Raw genomic sequence first — 16,693 nt, forward strand, 5'->3', positions numbered from 1 at the left:
GCTCATTATGGAGAACTGCACAAACCCAATGCTAAATCTTACACTTACGAGGACCGAGAAAATGAAACATAACATGCGATAAAGATGCATCAAAATAGATAAAAAAAAATTACGTTCAAATAAATAAAATCTAGATTTAAATCTAAATGCAAAGTTGGTTTTATTTACAATATTTTCCACACATTACAGGGGTCAACACAGCAACAATGTGCAATGTGACATCAACATTAAATGTAAAAAATAAAAAATAAAGATACATATGCGCCAGTGTATTTTCAGTTATTGCACGTTTTTCGAACAGAAGCGAGTTAAGAGAGCGGCGTGGTTGCCGACTAGTCGACATTCCGCTCCACAATGTCACCAGCGACCAGTCGAGAGTGATTTTCATCAGATTAGCGATGATGAAATTGTCCATTCCCGATAGTTTTGTGACAGTTGTGAACTGTTAAACTTTGTCCTGAGTAAAAATGTCACACAAAACTCATTTACAGTAAAACAGAAACAAAAAAATTATATTTGAGGTCATGTCTTATTAAAATACACAACTGCTACTTACAAAGTTCAGTGATGTATTCATGTTAAAAGTACATGCGGGACAGCAGCTTGCCGTAAAAAGTGAACTCCAAAGCAGCGCTTTAGGCGCCATCTTGCGCAATCTTAAGGCTTTTGAGACAGTGACAAGGTGAGTTTTCAGCATGAAGCCCTTCAACTCACAACAACTTAGTTCCAGGGCGCCAGGATGCCACGAGATGGGGCTCAAAGATAAACTTCAGAGAAGGCATTCAGATCTTTTTGCGGGAACTTAGCCTTCAAAAAAAAAAAAAAAAAAGAAAGAAAAGAAAAAACTCACCTATTTGCAGTTTTATGAGGCCCAAAGATAAAAAAAGTATCACTTTGGTCTTTTCTTGGCCGCAAGGAACTATGTGTTAGTGAATCAAGGTTCTTCATTTAAATAAAAATACTGCTCGCTGCTATTTTAGTGCCAAGAACTAACTAAGTGGTAGTGAGTTGATGAGTTTCATTTTGACCAAAGTAGTACTTTGCCACCGTCTTGCGGCATCTATGGAGAATTAGAAAGCTTTTCGGGGGTATTTGCGGCAGGGTTGGATGGCTGGTGACTGTAATGAGAAAGCACTTGAGCGCTAAATGACGAAGTCTTGAGGTTGTGAGGCTCACTTGTGCTTCACAAAAACTCTTCAATGCTCAAACGGATGCTTTTGAGCTGTCAGTCAAAGCGCGGAGTCAGTGGCTGAGCAGCCTGAGGCGAGCCAGCCACCCCCCGAGCAGCGAAGTCGACTGTTTGCCGGCAGACGGAGATGCGGGGGCGGCGGCGGTGGCCGCGGCGGCCTTAGCGGACGGCGTCTTCTTGGACGCGACTTCCTGGTAGGGGATGGTGGCGCTGTTGTGCAGGTCGGCGCTGATGAAGCACTGGCTGCCTCGGATGTGGTCCACCCCGCGGACCGCCGCGTGTCGCCGGTACGGCAGCGGGAAGCGCTGTTCCTCGTCCTCCTCGGTGATGCTACTGATGCCCTCGTTGCTCAGGTAGCGGTGAAGACGTCTGCCTCCTGCGCCACCAAGTGGTCAAATACGGCCGTGAATAAAACCTCTCTTTTTTTCCCCCCCCGGTTAAAGTCCATCTCCAAGCACAATTGCATTACTCGCCATTGCGGCTTCTGACCAAATCAAGCTCTTTTTAACGGATAAAATTAAATTCTCCCAGTCTCTCGAGTCAAGCATCAGCTTGAATTCACCAGTCTTTGACTGAACGGCAGCGGGATTGAGAAAGACCAAAGACCGGTTCCAAAATGCCCTCGCTTACCTTTCCATCCTTGTGTCCCGCGTTGGCAAGACACCCCTGAGAGGACCTCAGCCGGCATGGACACGGGCCGAGGTTTGGCTGAACCTACAGAGACCGCAACCGTTCATTAGTGGACGAAACAAAGTCCGCCAGAAACATCGGTACTGTGATTAGGGAGTTGGGAATGAGTCCAAAACACTTCAAAACATTTCTCTCAGACCATCTTTTGACTTTGAAATGAATCCACATACCATTAACCCATTCCAGCCTGCCCCCCCAAAAAACAATGTTTGTAATGTGTGATTTATGAAGAAAAATAACACTCTAAAATGTTGTACTTTATAAAAACATACAGTAATGACATAATTAAATAGACCGTAAAGAATCACAATTTTTGCTTCAATTCAACAGACATTGCGCCGCTCCTTCTGGTGCGCACGTCTTGCCCAACTCAGGGCAATACAATACAGACGAGCAGATATACTGTGGAGATGGCTTCTCTTCAGTCAACGGCGACAATATTAGTCGTTATTTGCAAAAGAGTATTGTTTTATTGTCTGTCTACATGTGTTGCACCTCCATTTATGTTCAAATATCCATTTCATAAAAGGTTTAAAAACCACCAACTAGATGGCGGCGGCGTCATTCTTTGTATGTTAACATCAAGCTTGAGGGCCGTCCCTTCAGGCAGTAGTTTGGCTGTTTGAAATACACTGAGTGAACTTCTGTGATCTTGTATCTGTAAAAACTCTCAAGTTGGGTCACTTGTATCTCAAGGCACCAGAGGACCGGGATTTCTATATACAGTAGTCGACTAAAAAGTCCACTAAAAATGATTCTCAATGCAGCCATCATGATGTGGATGCCAACAAGTGTGTGCGTGCGCTCTTACCGCGTACACTGGAACGCTGTCTGAGTCGGACAGGGACTGGGACTGGGACTGGAACTGAGACCGGGATAGGTGGCTGGACTTGTGGAGCGATGTTAGCGCCGGTTCTGGTGGCTCCAACGCAACTGGCGACGGACACATCGGCGTCCAGACAAGAGTTGGGAGATCTGGGCCCTGCCTTCACGCCCTCAATCGCCTCACTGAGCGATGACGGTGAAGAAAGGCATTGTGGGTAAGCGACATCAGGAGACGGAAGCCGAAAGCTTAAAGCGTGCCACTGACGCAGGCGAATACGTAGCACAGGGTGGAGGAGGGATGTACAGATCCAAAATGGCCGTCTTCTTGCCGTGTGCAGAGCTGTCCGAAGGTTGACGCCATCTGGGGAGGCCCGATGATGCCTGCATCGTCACCATGGAAAAGAGCAGTTAGCAGCAACAGTGCATTTATATAAGTATGTATTGCGTCACATTATGACATCATTAAATCATATAGGGACATAATAATGGAAGTGTACGTTCGAGGTGATATAAGACTATGAAAATATCACAGTGTGGAAGATTTGGAGCAAATCCTATCTTTACAGATATTAATTGGCATAAAATCCATCTTATTCTTTTTAAATTTGGTGTCAATATGCTAGCGTATTGCTGCCACCCCAGAAAAAAAAAGAAAAAAGGTTGAAGTCTTCTCTTTTTGCGTCTCGTAAATCAACATTTTGAGCATATTTTCCAGTCTACAAGCCGCGACTTTTTTCACACGCTTTCAATCCTGCGGTTTATGCGGTGCGAGCATTAGCACACCTGGTTAAAAGCCTCAGAATAAAGAAAGAGTTTAACCCTAGCGCCACGCTAACGCTAGCGCGGTGCTCGCGTTAAACTCTTTCTGTGCTAGCGTTAGCGCGACGCTAGTGTTAAACTCTTTCTCTGGACCGAGGCTTATAACCAGGTACGCTCTGTAGGGCGGGAATTATGGGACTGTAAAAATACAATTGGTCCATAAGGAAAAGTATGCAGCTGACCTGAACGAGGGGGGGTCTCCAGCGCATATTTTTCAGTGGCGGCGGAGCGAAAGCGCCGGTCGTTCCCAACGGCCTCTTCTTCAGCACCAGTCGTATGCTTCCTGACTCCGCCCTCAACTTGGCCACCAGGTGCTTCAGCTGCCAACCCACCTGGACCGAATCACAGCACAGCGTGCCGGCGAGGGGGGCACGGACTCACCGGAAGAAACGCCTCGCGGTCGGCGTCACTCACCACCGTTTGCTCGTTGACTCGGATCACCTCGTCGCCAGCGTGGATCCTCTTGGTCTTATCTGCGGGGGACTGGAGTTTGGAGGAATAAATGGGAATGAACCGGGATATTGAAAAATTGAGGAATAATATAATAACGTGATTTACGTTTTCTGTGGTTCCTGTGACGACGTGAAGGCCGTCATAGGTGGACTTGATGTAGATGCCCTACGAGACAACGCACACTTTGTCAGGGCTGCGGGCAAGGTACAGATTCGCCACTAAGGGCCGCCAAATTCAAGGAGAGCTCACCAGGCCTTCTCCGGGCTTAATGTCAGGGATGTGAACCTCCTCCACGCACGACACTTCGCTCCTGGGCGGGTCGGCGGTCGCCCGGGCTGTCTTCTCACATAGGCTGTTCAGAGCTTGAGACTGAAACAGTCACAAACATGATTGTATACAAACATGCACATATAGAGTACAAAGCACACTCGCACAAATACAAATATATATAAACACAAATGTACACAAAAACAAAAGGCTGCGCCTGCACACACAGGAATGCTTTAGCCTAAGAAAAACAGGAAATACCAAAGTAAGCAGGAAACACTTGAGAGAAAAGTAAACCTCACAGCATGTTTGTGACTTGAATTTGGCTTTGAGCTCTCACAAGGTGAGCGTCGCACAACTAAAACTGGGGCACACAAAGTCTGCAAAGCCCCGATTATGGGATACCTCCAAAGATGATCCTGAGTGATCATCATGTGGTGTGTAGTGTGTTAGGGGTTGGTATTTTTCTACCAGAGCTGTTCAGATATCGCAAATGTATTCAGTATATATGACAGAAAATATTCATATGTGGAGAGTTTACACAGAAGCTAACCGTTAGCGTGGCCAAGCTTCATCGACCTTTTCTAGTACAGTTACCTGTACAGGGGTCCCTTGAGATACGAGGGACCCAATTTACGAGTTTTTCGGGCTACGACCAGTCGTTTGGCCAATTTTTGTCTTTTCTTATCTGGCGCCAATGAACATTTGGACCCAAACAATGGAGCAACACATGTACACAGACAATACAGCAATGCTCGTAGTTATATATTATTTTTCCTTTTCAAAAAACTGCCGAGTTATGTCGTCTCCTCTAGCTCCATGTATGTCTGGATTATACTGCCCCCGGGTGGCCAAGTACGAGCAGCACAGTGACCATTGAATTGAAGCAAAAAGCATGACAAAAAATGTACTGGATTCTATTTATTCATGTTATCACTACGTGAGTTTATTAAGTGCAGTATTATAGAATCGTATTTTTTTCCTCAATTTTTAAAAATCTTTTTGGGGAAGCCGACAACACATTAATGGCATTTCTATTCAAGTCTACGACTGCCACCAACAGTATCATGACAACCACTATTCCGAAAAATGAAGCGTTTGTCGCAGATTTTATTGGAAGTTTGAAGAGGAAAAGACGCACAACACTCGGGATTCGGGGAACAAAGAGCCCGCCAACAGGAAGTGTGATCTAAGACAGGAAGTTAACGTTCCTGCTCTGAATAAACAGGGGACAGGAAAAGGAAGCGAGTGTTTGTGGGTGTGTTTGTGTCTATCAGTTTGTGTTCTGGTATCAAAACCAGAAGAAGGAGAAAAAAAAAAAAAAGAGTGACTGACCACTTCTAGACTCTTCTCCTCCATCTGATAAACGGTGAAGTCCTGTGAGGGCAAAACAAACAAAACTGAATGAAGCGAGGGCAGCTTTCGTGAACTTTGACCACACCACAGATTAAAAAGGCTCATGCCAACAATGCAACGTTTAGAAAAAGAAGCTTGAAAGTAATTCACGTGTGGAAAAAGAACAAAAAACAAAGTGATTACCCACTAGCACCTTAGCAAAGAGAACTACATGTGTATTTAAAACAACCACATAACTATGCTATGAAGTCTGTTAGCTTTATGCTAGCACAATGGGAAAAGCCACAGGTAGCGAACAAAACGTGCATCTAGGCGGCGCTGTTATAACACTAAAAAAAAACAGACATTTGAACCAAAAAAAAAAAAAGGCACAGCAACACACATTGGCAGAAAAAACACTTGCAGGCATATATTTCTCATCCTCTGCAAAAAAAAATGGCTAATATTACCGCAGTTACTGAATCTCTCCATAAGTGAGTGAAACTCTTCTTCATTTGTCTGCATGACTGTACTATGCTGCCGCCCGGTGGCCAAGTTGCGCACACTAGAAGTGGCCGTAATGAATGAACCGTGATTCAAAAACAAACTAAACTTGTATCTCGAGGCAACACTCGAGATTGATCCATCTAAAATTCATCCAGGTCAACATCTTGTTGATAAACTAACCTTGTCACAAAGTTTAAAGAGGATGTGAAGAAGAAGAAGTTTGACAACAACAGGAAGTAGCGTATGTAATCAGCAGTAAGTGCTGGGAGGTGATTGGCTGACTGACCTTCTGGACCGTGGAGGTGAGCTCCAGACACAATTGAATGATGGTGCTTTTGGTGGACATGAAATCGCTCGCGTTTGTCATGGGAGTCCTGCAAACAAAGCCGAAAACAACAATCCATCGATCGTTCATTTGTATCGAAACCTTCATAATAAAACAAAAGAAAACAAAACAAAGTGCTTCACAAAACAGGTGGCAAAGAAAAACAACAAACGCTCCCAGTGAGGAAACAGTGGAAAATATATATTTTTTTTAAAAAGCAAAGACTAACAGACACAATGACTGTATGTAGATTATTATTTCCATATTACATAAATTCTGACATTGGCTAGTGACCAGTCCAATTTGTTGCACATGCGCATATCGTGTGAGTCAGGGAGCGAGGCCTCATTCTGTTGGCGGTACCAAAAATCAAAACAAAACAATACCAGACAGTAATGACAGCAATGTTCTACAGGCTCACACAAGCCTGACCTGGAAGACGCACAGACACCTGTAAGTGTGTGTGTGTGTGTGTGTAATGAACCGGTAGTTGTCAAACCATAAAACTTGAGTTGACAGGCATTCGGGTTGTAAAGTGGTCCCAAGTTCCTCTAGAAATGTTGGGAATTCCAGCTGTTTGTTTGACTCGTGCAGCACAGTGGAAGAGTGGTTAGCACATTTGCCTCACAGTTCTGGAGGCTCAAGGAACGAGTCTGTCCTGCGGCCTTGCTGGGTGGACGTCGTCCTGTGCTCGCCTGTTTATTTTTCTTTTAATATTCGCTGAAAACCGCAGCTAATCATTCCCATTTTTTAAAATTATTTCTGAAATGGCCTTGGATAGATACCACAAGATACTTTCCAAAGAGGAAAGTAATCCAGTAAAATTTGCCGGATTATACTTTGTTTCTTTGCCATGGAAGCATGCGCACGTGATACATCTTTACTGGCAAGCTTTGTGTTGTAAATCGGGGAGGAGCTAGGCCCTGTAAAATGAGTTTGAAATATTATTAAAAGGCTTTCCTGCTAAATTGTTAACGGCTAACATGTTAACAGTTAACTATGTAAACAGTCGCCACGGCGCCGAGCAACGCATCAATGACGCATCTTCACCCATCGCTCCATTTTTCCACATTGAATATGGAGGTGACACTGATACACTCTTGAGCACTTGGGAGGGTGGGCGGGGGCGTATGTAAACATGATATCTCCGGTATTCATCACCCACCTGTCCATCCAGGACAGCAGACTCTTGGCTGCAGCGATGAGCTCCACCACTGCGGTGAGGAAGTCGTTGGAGGGCCGGTGGGCGCTGTCGCTCTGGTAGGTCGGGTTCTTGCGGCGCTGCGACACGGCGCCGCTCAGGTTGTGGTAGGCCAGCCTCATCTTGGCCACCAGCGTCTTCAGGTTTTCCGACTCCATGCCGTAGTTCTTTTCCCAAGGGAACCGAAAGCATCAGATCATCACTTTGTACAGAACAACACGAAAAAGCACTCGAAATACTGTTCATCTACTAAGTAGTCACTTTTTCCAAATTTTACCATCGTACATCCTGATTCTAAAATGGATTATATTAATTTTTTCCTCTTTAATTTTAAACACGACTGCAAGCTTTCATTAAAGTGCCACTGTCATGAAATAGATGATTTTTAGTATGTTATTAATGAAAAAACGGCAGCCGGTATACCCATCTGTTTTTTTCCACCACAAAACATGATTTTGACGGCTTTTTGTAACTCCCGCCATGAAAATCCTCTCGAGGGATTTGTTTTCAACAAGAAACAGGAAGTGACGTACATGGCAGGACCGCCCTCAAGTGGACTTGTATGTTTCAGTTAGTTTTACCTCCGGGAAGCTCGTTGTTCCTTCGGGTTAGCCAAAATGGCGGCTTGTTGGATTGCTGGATATTGATGGAACACTCGGGAGGATGGATTCATTCTTCATACTTTTCCAAAAGACCCGGTTTGTCGTGAAAAATGGATTTAATAGGTGTAAAGGACGAGAGCTTTGTGGGTTCCAAATGACAGGTAGGTGTGTATACAGCTACTAAAAAAAATAATAATTTGGAGGAGGGGATGACATCATCCTCTCAGAATGTAACAAAAGATCCGCACACGTAAGTCAGGGGTGCTAAATGTGTCGATGTACCAGTCGGTGCCGAGCATGGCTTCGGACGAGCCGCCGCCGAAGCCATGCCTTGTCCGCCATGATCACGGCTTCGGGGGTGGGTCGTCGCAGCGCTGGGCCGCGGTGGATCAGATAGGGAGCCAGGTTGCCCGCGGCGTTGTCGCTCGCGGGCGGCTTTTTTTTTTTTTTTTTTTTTTAATCACCGGCGCGTGGAGGTGGATCGGATGGTTGCGGTTTGACCGTGAGCCGCATATCATTTAAATATGGTAGGGGCCACAGCGCGTTTTCAATAGCGAATGTCCGGGGTGATGTCACGGACAGGAGATGCAGCCAATATGGCGACCGCTTGGATGTCGAATGACACTTCCGCAACTTTGCGCATGGATGACGCGCTCTCCGTTCATATTTATTTTTTTGTATAGACATTGAAGTGAATAATGTTATATGTATTTTTCATAACAATATCTATTTTAGATTCTTTATAGGGATGACACTTGACCTTTCACAAGTCAAGGCAATAACAAGCCTCCCGGTCTGCTCGGCCACAAAAAGTGTCCTGAAACTGTTGTCATACGGTTATTTTTATTTTGAAGGTCTGACTTTTAACAGGATGTGTGCTATGCAGATGTTGCTTGAGTGTTGCGGAGTAGATTGGGAGGGTTAATATTTAAGTTGTTAAAAAATATTCGCATTGTGGAATGACATCTCTTGAATCCTTTTTAACAAAAATTATAAAATGTTTTCGATGAATGTGCATCGATTTCGGGAAATTAATGGCCGAGACGATTTCTTCCTGAAATATTATATATTTGGTTCACTTTATTGCTTTTTGATACAACTGAAGCACCGTCACGATGGCGTACCAGTGCGCAGAGCAGGTCGACCGCCTCCAGCATGAGCTCCTGATGCCCGACCTTGACCACGCCCATTGCCGTCAGCTCCTGGTGAGTCATCTTCAGAAGCTTGTCGCCGTCCACCTGCTGCCACCTAAAGGCCGGGAGGTACTGCTGCAGGCTGTCATCCAGACCTCAAAGACAATAAAAGCAACACGTTCAGACCCAAGACCTCCATGTATTTTTTTTTTAATAATAACATAAGAGATGTATAAATATCCCTTACACTTAAAACAAAAGTTTACTGATGAGAAAAAGATTAAAAGTGACCCCGTTCAATCCAAATGACCTCATGTGACCTTCCCGGGTGCAGCGGCGCCATTCCATCGCCATTCCTCAAACTTTGACTCCTGACGCGCAAAAGCCGCAACGGCAGATAATAACCGTTGCCCGTGTTGCCTTCCGCGGGCTCCTTTCTCGTCAGAACAGATAAACAAACACGCTCCGGGTAGCAAATGGCAGATGTGAAGCGGTTGGTGTGAAGACAACAAAATGTCCGAAACGACCGGCATTGTCGGCGTGTGGTCCTCCCGCCTGGCCGGCGACAGATGGCCGGCCGAGACTCATTCAACTCACCGGGAGGGCGGGGAGGAACATTCCGAGCAAACAAAAGTGCTGATCGGACACTTGTGTGTTTGGACCGGCCGCACCTCCGACACCAACAACAACAACTACAACATCAACATAAACAAAGGTTGACAAAACATGAAAGTTGTCATTGGCTGTGCTTTTATTTTGACATCCTGATGAATACTCGCCATACAATAAAAGTTGTCGTTGGCCATTCTCTTATTTGAAAGCTTCACATTTCCATGTTTAACTGTGCCAAGCTAGCACTTAAATTACCTCAAAATTCATTCATCCATCCGTTTTCTTCACCGCTTATCCTCACGAGGGTCACGAGGAGTGCTGGAGCCTATCCCAGCTGTCAACAGGCAGGATGCGGGGTACACCCTGAACTGATTTCCAGCCAATCGCAGGGCACATCGAGACACACAGCCACACTCACAATCACACCTATAGCCAATTTAGAGTGTTCAATTAATGTTGCATGTTTTTGGGATGTGGAAGGAAACCGGAGTGCCCGGAGGAAACCCATGCAGGCACGAGTAGAACATGCAAACTCCACACAGGTGGGTCCGGGATCAAACCCGGGACCTAAGAACTATGAGGCCAATGCTCTACCAGCTGACCACCGTGCCGCCCCTCAAAATTCAAATTCCAACAAATACATTATATTGATTCCATCTTTGAATCCATCAATTTCCAAATTTTGTTTCCTTGGAAACTTATCGCTTCTCTTTTATTTTGAAAGTCTGACTTTTGACAGGATGTGCCACACAGATATTCCCTGAGTGTTGAAAACAGACCAGGAGGGGATTTGTTTTAAATTGTTAATAAAATCTTGCTTTGTGGAATATGTCATCAGGTGAACATTTTCTACACAACTTACAAAACGCTGGCAATCTTTTTTTTTTTAAAAAAAAAAAAAGGTGGGGGGGCCCTCAAAAATTGTCAAACAAACAAATGTGAAGATCAAGGTTCCACTTCATCACCTTTCCATAACCTTTGTGGTAAAAGTTATGAGCTCAACCTCGATGAAAATGAGTGTTCTTTCACACAAAAGAAAAGAGGGTACTTCAAATGTGAAGTTAAATCACCTCCCCTTTTTTGTACCGACGTCATCATACGTGAGCGAGTATTGTCGAAGTAAATTCGGTAAACTTGAGTTCAGTATTGCTGCCACAAAGGATTATGGGCAACAAAGACTTCCTCTCCTTTCCAAAAAGCTCGTCAAGAATAGCTTGTGCAATAGGAGGGTGAAAAATTTTGGTGGCCGGCGACTAGTCCAAGGGGTATCCCACTTCTTAACCAAATCTGGGATTGGCTCTAAGTCTTTCACTCACTCACAGAAAATAATAAGACGTATAAAAAAAATGGACGACTGGATGGATTTTCAGAATTTGAAAACTCTTTCCTCTGAGTACTTGAAGGTCATATCGTTTGGACAGGAAGCTCGCAAACCTCCGTCCTCCTGAAAGCCATCCTGCAACTTCCTAAATGTCAAAATTTAAATTTTTAAAAAGGTCATATTCCTGCTCAACCATCTAAACACCAATACCCCAACCTCCTGCCACGCCTGCTTCCTAGATGTCAGATTCCAACTTCCTGTGTGTCAAACTTCCTGCAATCCTACTTTCAACTTCCTGACATTCATACGCCGACTTCCTGCCAGCACGATGGCAAAAGGAGTTGATGACCACAATATTAAGCCCAAACTTCCTGGCGGCATGAACGTCATGCGAAGCATTCATTGTAGCCAGCCACAAAAAAATATGTATATCTGCTGAGTCTTTGCACAGGTTTTCAGTGGTTATCTTCAAAACACAAAGAATGTATTATGTATATAACATTCAGAATTAACTTTACGGGGCCTTTATGCGTACACAACAACACAATTCTTGTGTTACACGTAAAATCCTCCAATTGTTGAAGATATTATGACCTTTCTTGGGGATTTGAAGGAGATTTCAGGTTTCATTGTTGGTCCAAGGAAGACGCTAGTGGCGCACAATTATTCCATTTAATATAATGCAGCCCTAAAAAAAGAAGCCAATGCATTTGAGCACACCTCATGATAAATCTTGGATGCATTTTTTCCTCCCCCCCAGCAGTCATGTTGACAGTTGAAGACGACAACAACAAATTGTCTGCTCAGGCACATGAGCGAAGAGCAGCTGCTCATCAACACGCGAGCTAATCATTGAGCAAAGATCAACATCTCGCTCAACTGAAACACACGCACGCACTGGCTATTTCTTCATAGCACACGTGCACACCCTCACGGCTCATAACTGACTGACTCCCGTGTTGAGCAGACAACAATAGACTTTCGAGAGGAAAGGCCTTTCCTTGATATAGCAGTGCACCTTTGCCAGCAGGAAGTGGCAATGTGAGTTCAAAACACACAAACAAATGCGTACACATACAGTGGAGCAACACGCGTAGACTGACAATATAACAATATGACCAGGCATATATTCCTTATCCTCTGCGAAGAATGAGTACTATTCTGAACGTACAGAGGAGCTAAAGTGAACCGCCGTTAATGGCATGCACCGAGACAGACCACAAATACTGAAACTCTACGAATAGTTAACGCTAACTATAAATGTCCTCCACCTTCCAAGCCTCACACACCTGAAGGAGCGGCACGTCCAGTGAATTGAAGTAAATAGGGGGGCAAAAAATGCTATATTTCTTTGCATTTTATTCACTTGTGTCATTAATTAAAGATTTTATGAGGTAGATTACAATCATTTCTTTTTTTTGGATTCATGGATTAATGGCATTTCCATTCATTTCGATTGAGAAAGCTGATTTGAGATACGACTATTTTGAGTTAGGCGGCACAGTGGGTCAGCTGGAAAGCGCTGGCCTCACAGTTCTGAGGTCCCGGGTTCGATCCCGGACCCGCCTGTGTGGAGTTTGCATGTTCTCCCCGTGCCTGCGTGGATTTCCTTTGGGCGCTCCGGTTTTCTCCCACATCCCAACAAACATGCAACATTAATTGTCATCTCATGTCATTATCCAGGCTGCATATCCTCACGAGGGTTGCGGAAAGCTGGAGCCTATCCCAGCTAGCTTCAGGCAAAAGGCGGACTGCACCCTGAACTGGTCGCCAGTCAGTCGCAGGGCAGATCTCGACACTATCGCTGAGCGGGAATCAATCCCACGCAGCCCGCACCAAAGTTAGTCGTGTGTACCTCTACAGCATCAGTGACTGCAACATTAATTGGACACTCTAAATTGCCCGTAGGTGGGATTGTGAGTGCGGCTGTTTGTCTCCATGTGCCCTGCAATTGGCTGGCAAACAGTTCATGGTGTACCCCGTCTCCTGCCTGTTGACAGCTGGAATAGGCTCCAGCACTCCCCGGGACCCTTGTGAGGATAAGCGGGTAAGAAGATGGATGCTTTGAGTTACGAGCACAGACGAGGGACAAATCTCATTCACTGCCAACCCTTCCCAGTTCACATTTGACTTCTCAAGCCGTCAATGCCAGTGAACGTGTTTTAGACTCGGCGCCACTTTCCATTATCATATATCCCGTGTATGCAAAATGTGACATTATGTATTTTGTTATACATGAACATGTAAGCCGCACAAGCATGTGTAACATGTATGTGCATGCGAGTTTCTGTTGTTTGTGTTAGTCTCTCTCCCTCGCCTTCGTATTCCAGTTTCTCCTCCCACTGAACAAACAAGCCACTTACGAGATCCTCCACTTTCCTATCCGGAGTCCAAACCGCAGTTTCTGTTTAGGTTTGGACTCTTTCCATCCCTCTTGTGCGAATTGTGCTACCGGGACAAACGGCACACGCCATCCGGGTATTCTGCTGTATGCACTGGGTCCGGCTGACTGGTGTCGAAACAACGAGACGACGTGATGTGCGAGCGCTCGCCGCTCGTCGTACGAGCGTCGACGTGCGAATCCGTCCCGACACGCCAAGCTCGCCGCGCGTCACGTGATGGCCTTTGATGCATGAGCACGTAAACACATTTGGGTACGTCTCAGACACCAACGTGACATCGCTTCATGACCTCTGTGACATATTTAACTACACAAACAGATTAAGACAAGTCAGAATCATCCATCCATTTTCTTTGCCGCTTATCCTCACGATGGTCGCGGAGAGTGCTGGAGCCAATCCCAGCTGTCAAAGGGCAGGACACCCTGAAATGGCTGTCACCCAATTGCAGCACACAAACAACCAACAAATCACACCAATGGGCAATTTAGAGTCTGCAATTAATGTTACATGTTTTTGGGATGTGGGAGGAAACCGGAGTGCCCGGGGAAAACCCACACAGGCACGGGGGAGAACATCCAAACTCCACACAGGCGGGGCCGGGATCGAACCCGGGTCCTCAGAACTGTGAGGCCAATGCTTTACCAGTTGACCCACCGTGCCGCCCTAGAATCATCCATTTCGAATAATCACGCACGCCTTTCAATAACTTGTGAAAAACCCCGCGGTCACGTGACCCCCGTTTCCTTTCATCTTTTCACACTTAGCAAAGTCCAATCCGCCGCCATGACGCCGCTGGTACCCTGACCTCGTGACCCCCCGGCCTCGGCGGGAGGCGCGTGTTTGTGTTTGTGGTCACTTTCGTGGTGAGGCTTGTTTACATCATACTGATAAAGTCAACAAGCTTGCTAATGCTTTTAATACTTTTATTTTTTATGACATTTTCATTTGAAGGCGACTTCTTGTCTTACAAATGCTTTTAGTTCACCTACCACTGTTTACTTGGGGTTCATGTATAATTTTTGAAAAAAAAAAAAAATGAACACGCAAAAAAAAAAACACCAGACCATTCTGAGAGGATTTCAATTGGCTTAGATAAAAAAATATATTTAAAATGCATACATAAACTCCAATTATAGTGAAGATGAATTTGGGAAACGATTATTTTTGAATTTCCTCATATGTCGCTTTTTCAAAATGGGACAAAACTGTACAGTCATGTGGAATGTTCAAAATGTATTAAATAATCTATCCAGTAAGTGCATATACATAATCACCTATCTTCATATTCATCATCATGTACATGTGCAGTAGTTTTTTTTAACTTTACTAGTGCCTGATTTCCCCTTTTGGAATTATTTTTTTTTAATTGACAAGGAATTACTATTCTGTGCTTCAACGGGACCAAAAGTCAACAAGACAAATACATAATGACAACTCCAAAAGTGCTGCTGTATGCCACGACTCGCGCCGAGAAGCTCACACTCGGGCAACCCGAGTCCAGGTCCTGATGTCACTCACTAGGCCACGCCCTTCAATCCACACGTCCAACGCAAATAATCCATAATCCAATCCCACTTTATATATTTTCTTAGTGTTATTTTTAAATTGAAAACACTATTATTAGCGTTTTAGCTCAGATGAGCTGTTTATTTCTGGAATTCTCTATGCTATCAATTCAAGTTTCGACTTTTTTAAAAATCTTTCCAGAGTGCAACACCTGATACATTTTCTTAATTAAAACAAAAAGCTCGCGTGTCGTTTTTTTTTTTTTTTGCCGCTCCACTAACTATAGACTTAATTTTTGGACGTAAATTAAACGCCGTCACTTTTTCACTGTTTGGAGTTGCTCGCTAATCAAAACATTCGATGTAAGTGTTGTTTTAATGAAAGCGTGAATACACTTTGATAAGTTTGTTATCGAAAATTTTAGCGTTTAGCATCACTTTCTCCGTCAAGTTTTGACGACTTCTGTTCGTCCGTTGTTCTTACCAGTCATCCAGTCCAGGACTTGCTGGGGGCTCCAAGTGCTCACAGCCTCCATGTATGTCTCTAATAATCAAATGATCCTCGGAAAGCGCTCAAAAGTCGGGAGTTATTGATAATTCAGGTGATTTGTAGTGGTCATGGTGGAGAGCGAGCGCTCTGCTCTATCCTCGTGCACGTTTTCCACTGGCAGAGATGCGCGTGCGCGTCAGTCTCAGGTTACTGACGCTGCCCTGACCACGCCCCCTCCACGATACGCCAATCACAAAATGCCTAAAGAGCACTCCAACTTTCTTACGATGACAAATAACTATTTTAAAAAATCGTAGATATCACGTTTTATTACGTCTTGACGCAATATCCAGCAATGTTTTGGTTCCTCTAAACCATTTTTTTTTTACAAAGCCTCAATGGCGCCACCAAGCGGCTAACATGTTGATGTACACCTAAAAAAAAAAAACTAAATAACGCTGGATAATTAATTTATCCTGAAATCTACAGCGGCGAGTTTGACCAAAGTACAGAAAATTTAATTTTGGGGGCACAGCTTTTTTTCTAAGCGCAACTTTTGACAATGTATTGCGATGGTTCAGCGATTCTCAACCTTTATCTTACATTTCAAAAAAAATTCTCACGGCACACAAACAGAACTGTCATCAAAAATAAATACACTTTCTAGCTAATAGAAGATCATTTGTCTTTATATGCCACCGCCATAGATTACCAAAGAATTTTGGGTGTAAATTATATTGACCAATTAAGATAAATTTGATAACTTTCCACAGCACACTAAAAGAGCTCACTCAACACAACCTTTGGGAATCACTGTTTATAGCACTGGTGTCAAACTCAAGGGCCAGGGGCCAGATCCGGCCCACCACATGATTTTACGTGGCCTGCAAAGGCAAATCACGCGTGCCAACTTCCAAAATTCTTGTTAAAATCTGTACCTCAAGTTGAAATTGTTATAGAACTGATAACGTTGAGATATTGCGGCCCCATAACGGGCCTGAGGGGAAACTGTAACTA

At 44.4% G+C, this 16,693-nt stretch overlaps 1 protein-coding gene across 1 annotated transcript; it reads right to left on the bottom strand.

Annotated features, from left to right (window-relative positions):
- Positions 1-143: 143 nt before the first annotated feature.
- On the bottom strand, positions 144-15,884 carry cnksr3 (cnksr family member 3). Its single transcript, XM_061811610.1, has 13 exons — positions 15,671-15,884; positions 9,338-9,501; positions 7,576-7,778; positions 6,372-6,459; positions 5,579-5,620; positions 4,226-4,345; positions 4,082-4,141; positions 3,938-4,006; positions 3,706-3,855; positions 2,970-3,085; positions 2,691-2,887; positions 1,820-1,903; positions 144-1,565 (listed from the first exon to the last, which is right to left on the bottom strand). Exons 1-13 carry the CDS (start codon positions 15,720-15,722, stop codon positions 1,243-1,245), a joined length of 1,668 nt encoding a protein of 555 aa, XP_061667594.1. The 5' UTR covers positions 15,723-15,884; the 3' UTR covers positions 144-1,242.
- Positions 15,885-16,693: the final 809 nt, after the last annotated feature.

This window comes from Syngnathoides biaculeatus, chromosome 23, assembly GCF_019802595.1.
Source record: "Syngnathoides biaculeatus isolate LvHL_M chromosome 23, ASM1980259v1, whole genome shotgun sequence".
In the NCBI taxonomy this organism is placed as follows: Eukaryota; Metazoa; Chordata; class Actinopteri; order Syngnathiformes; family Syngnathidae; genus Syngnathoides; species Syngnathoides biaculeatus.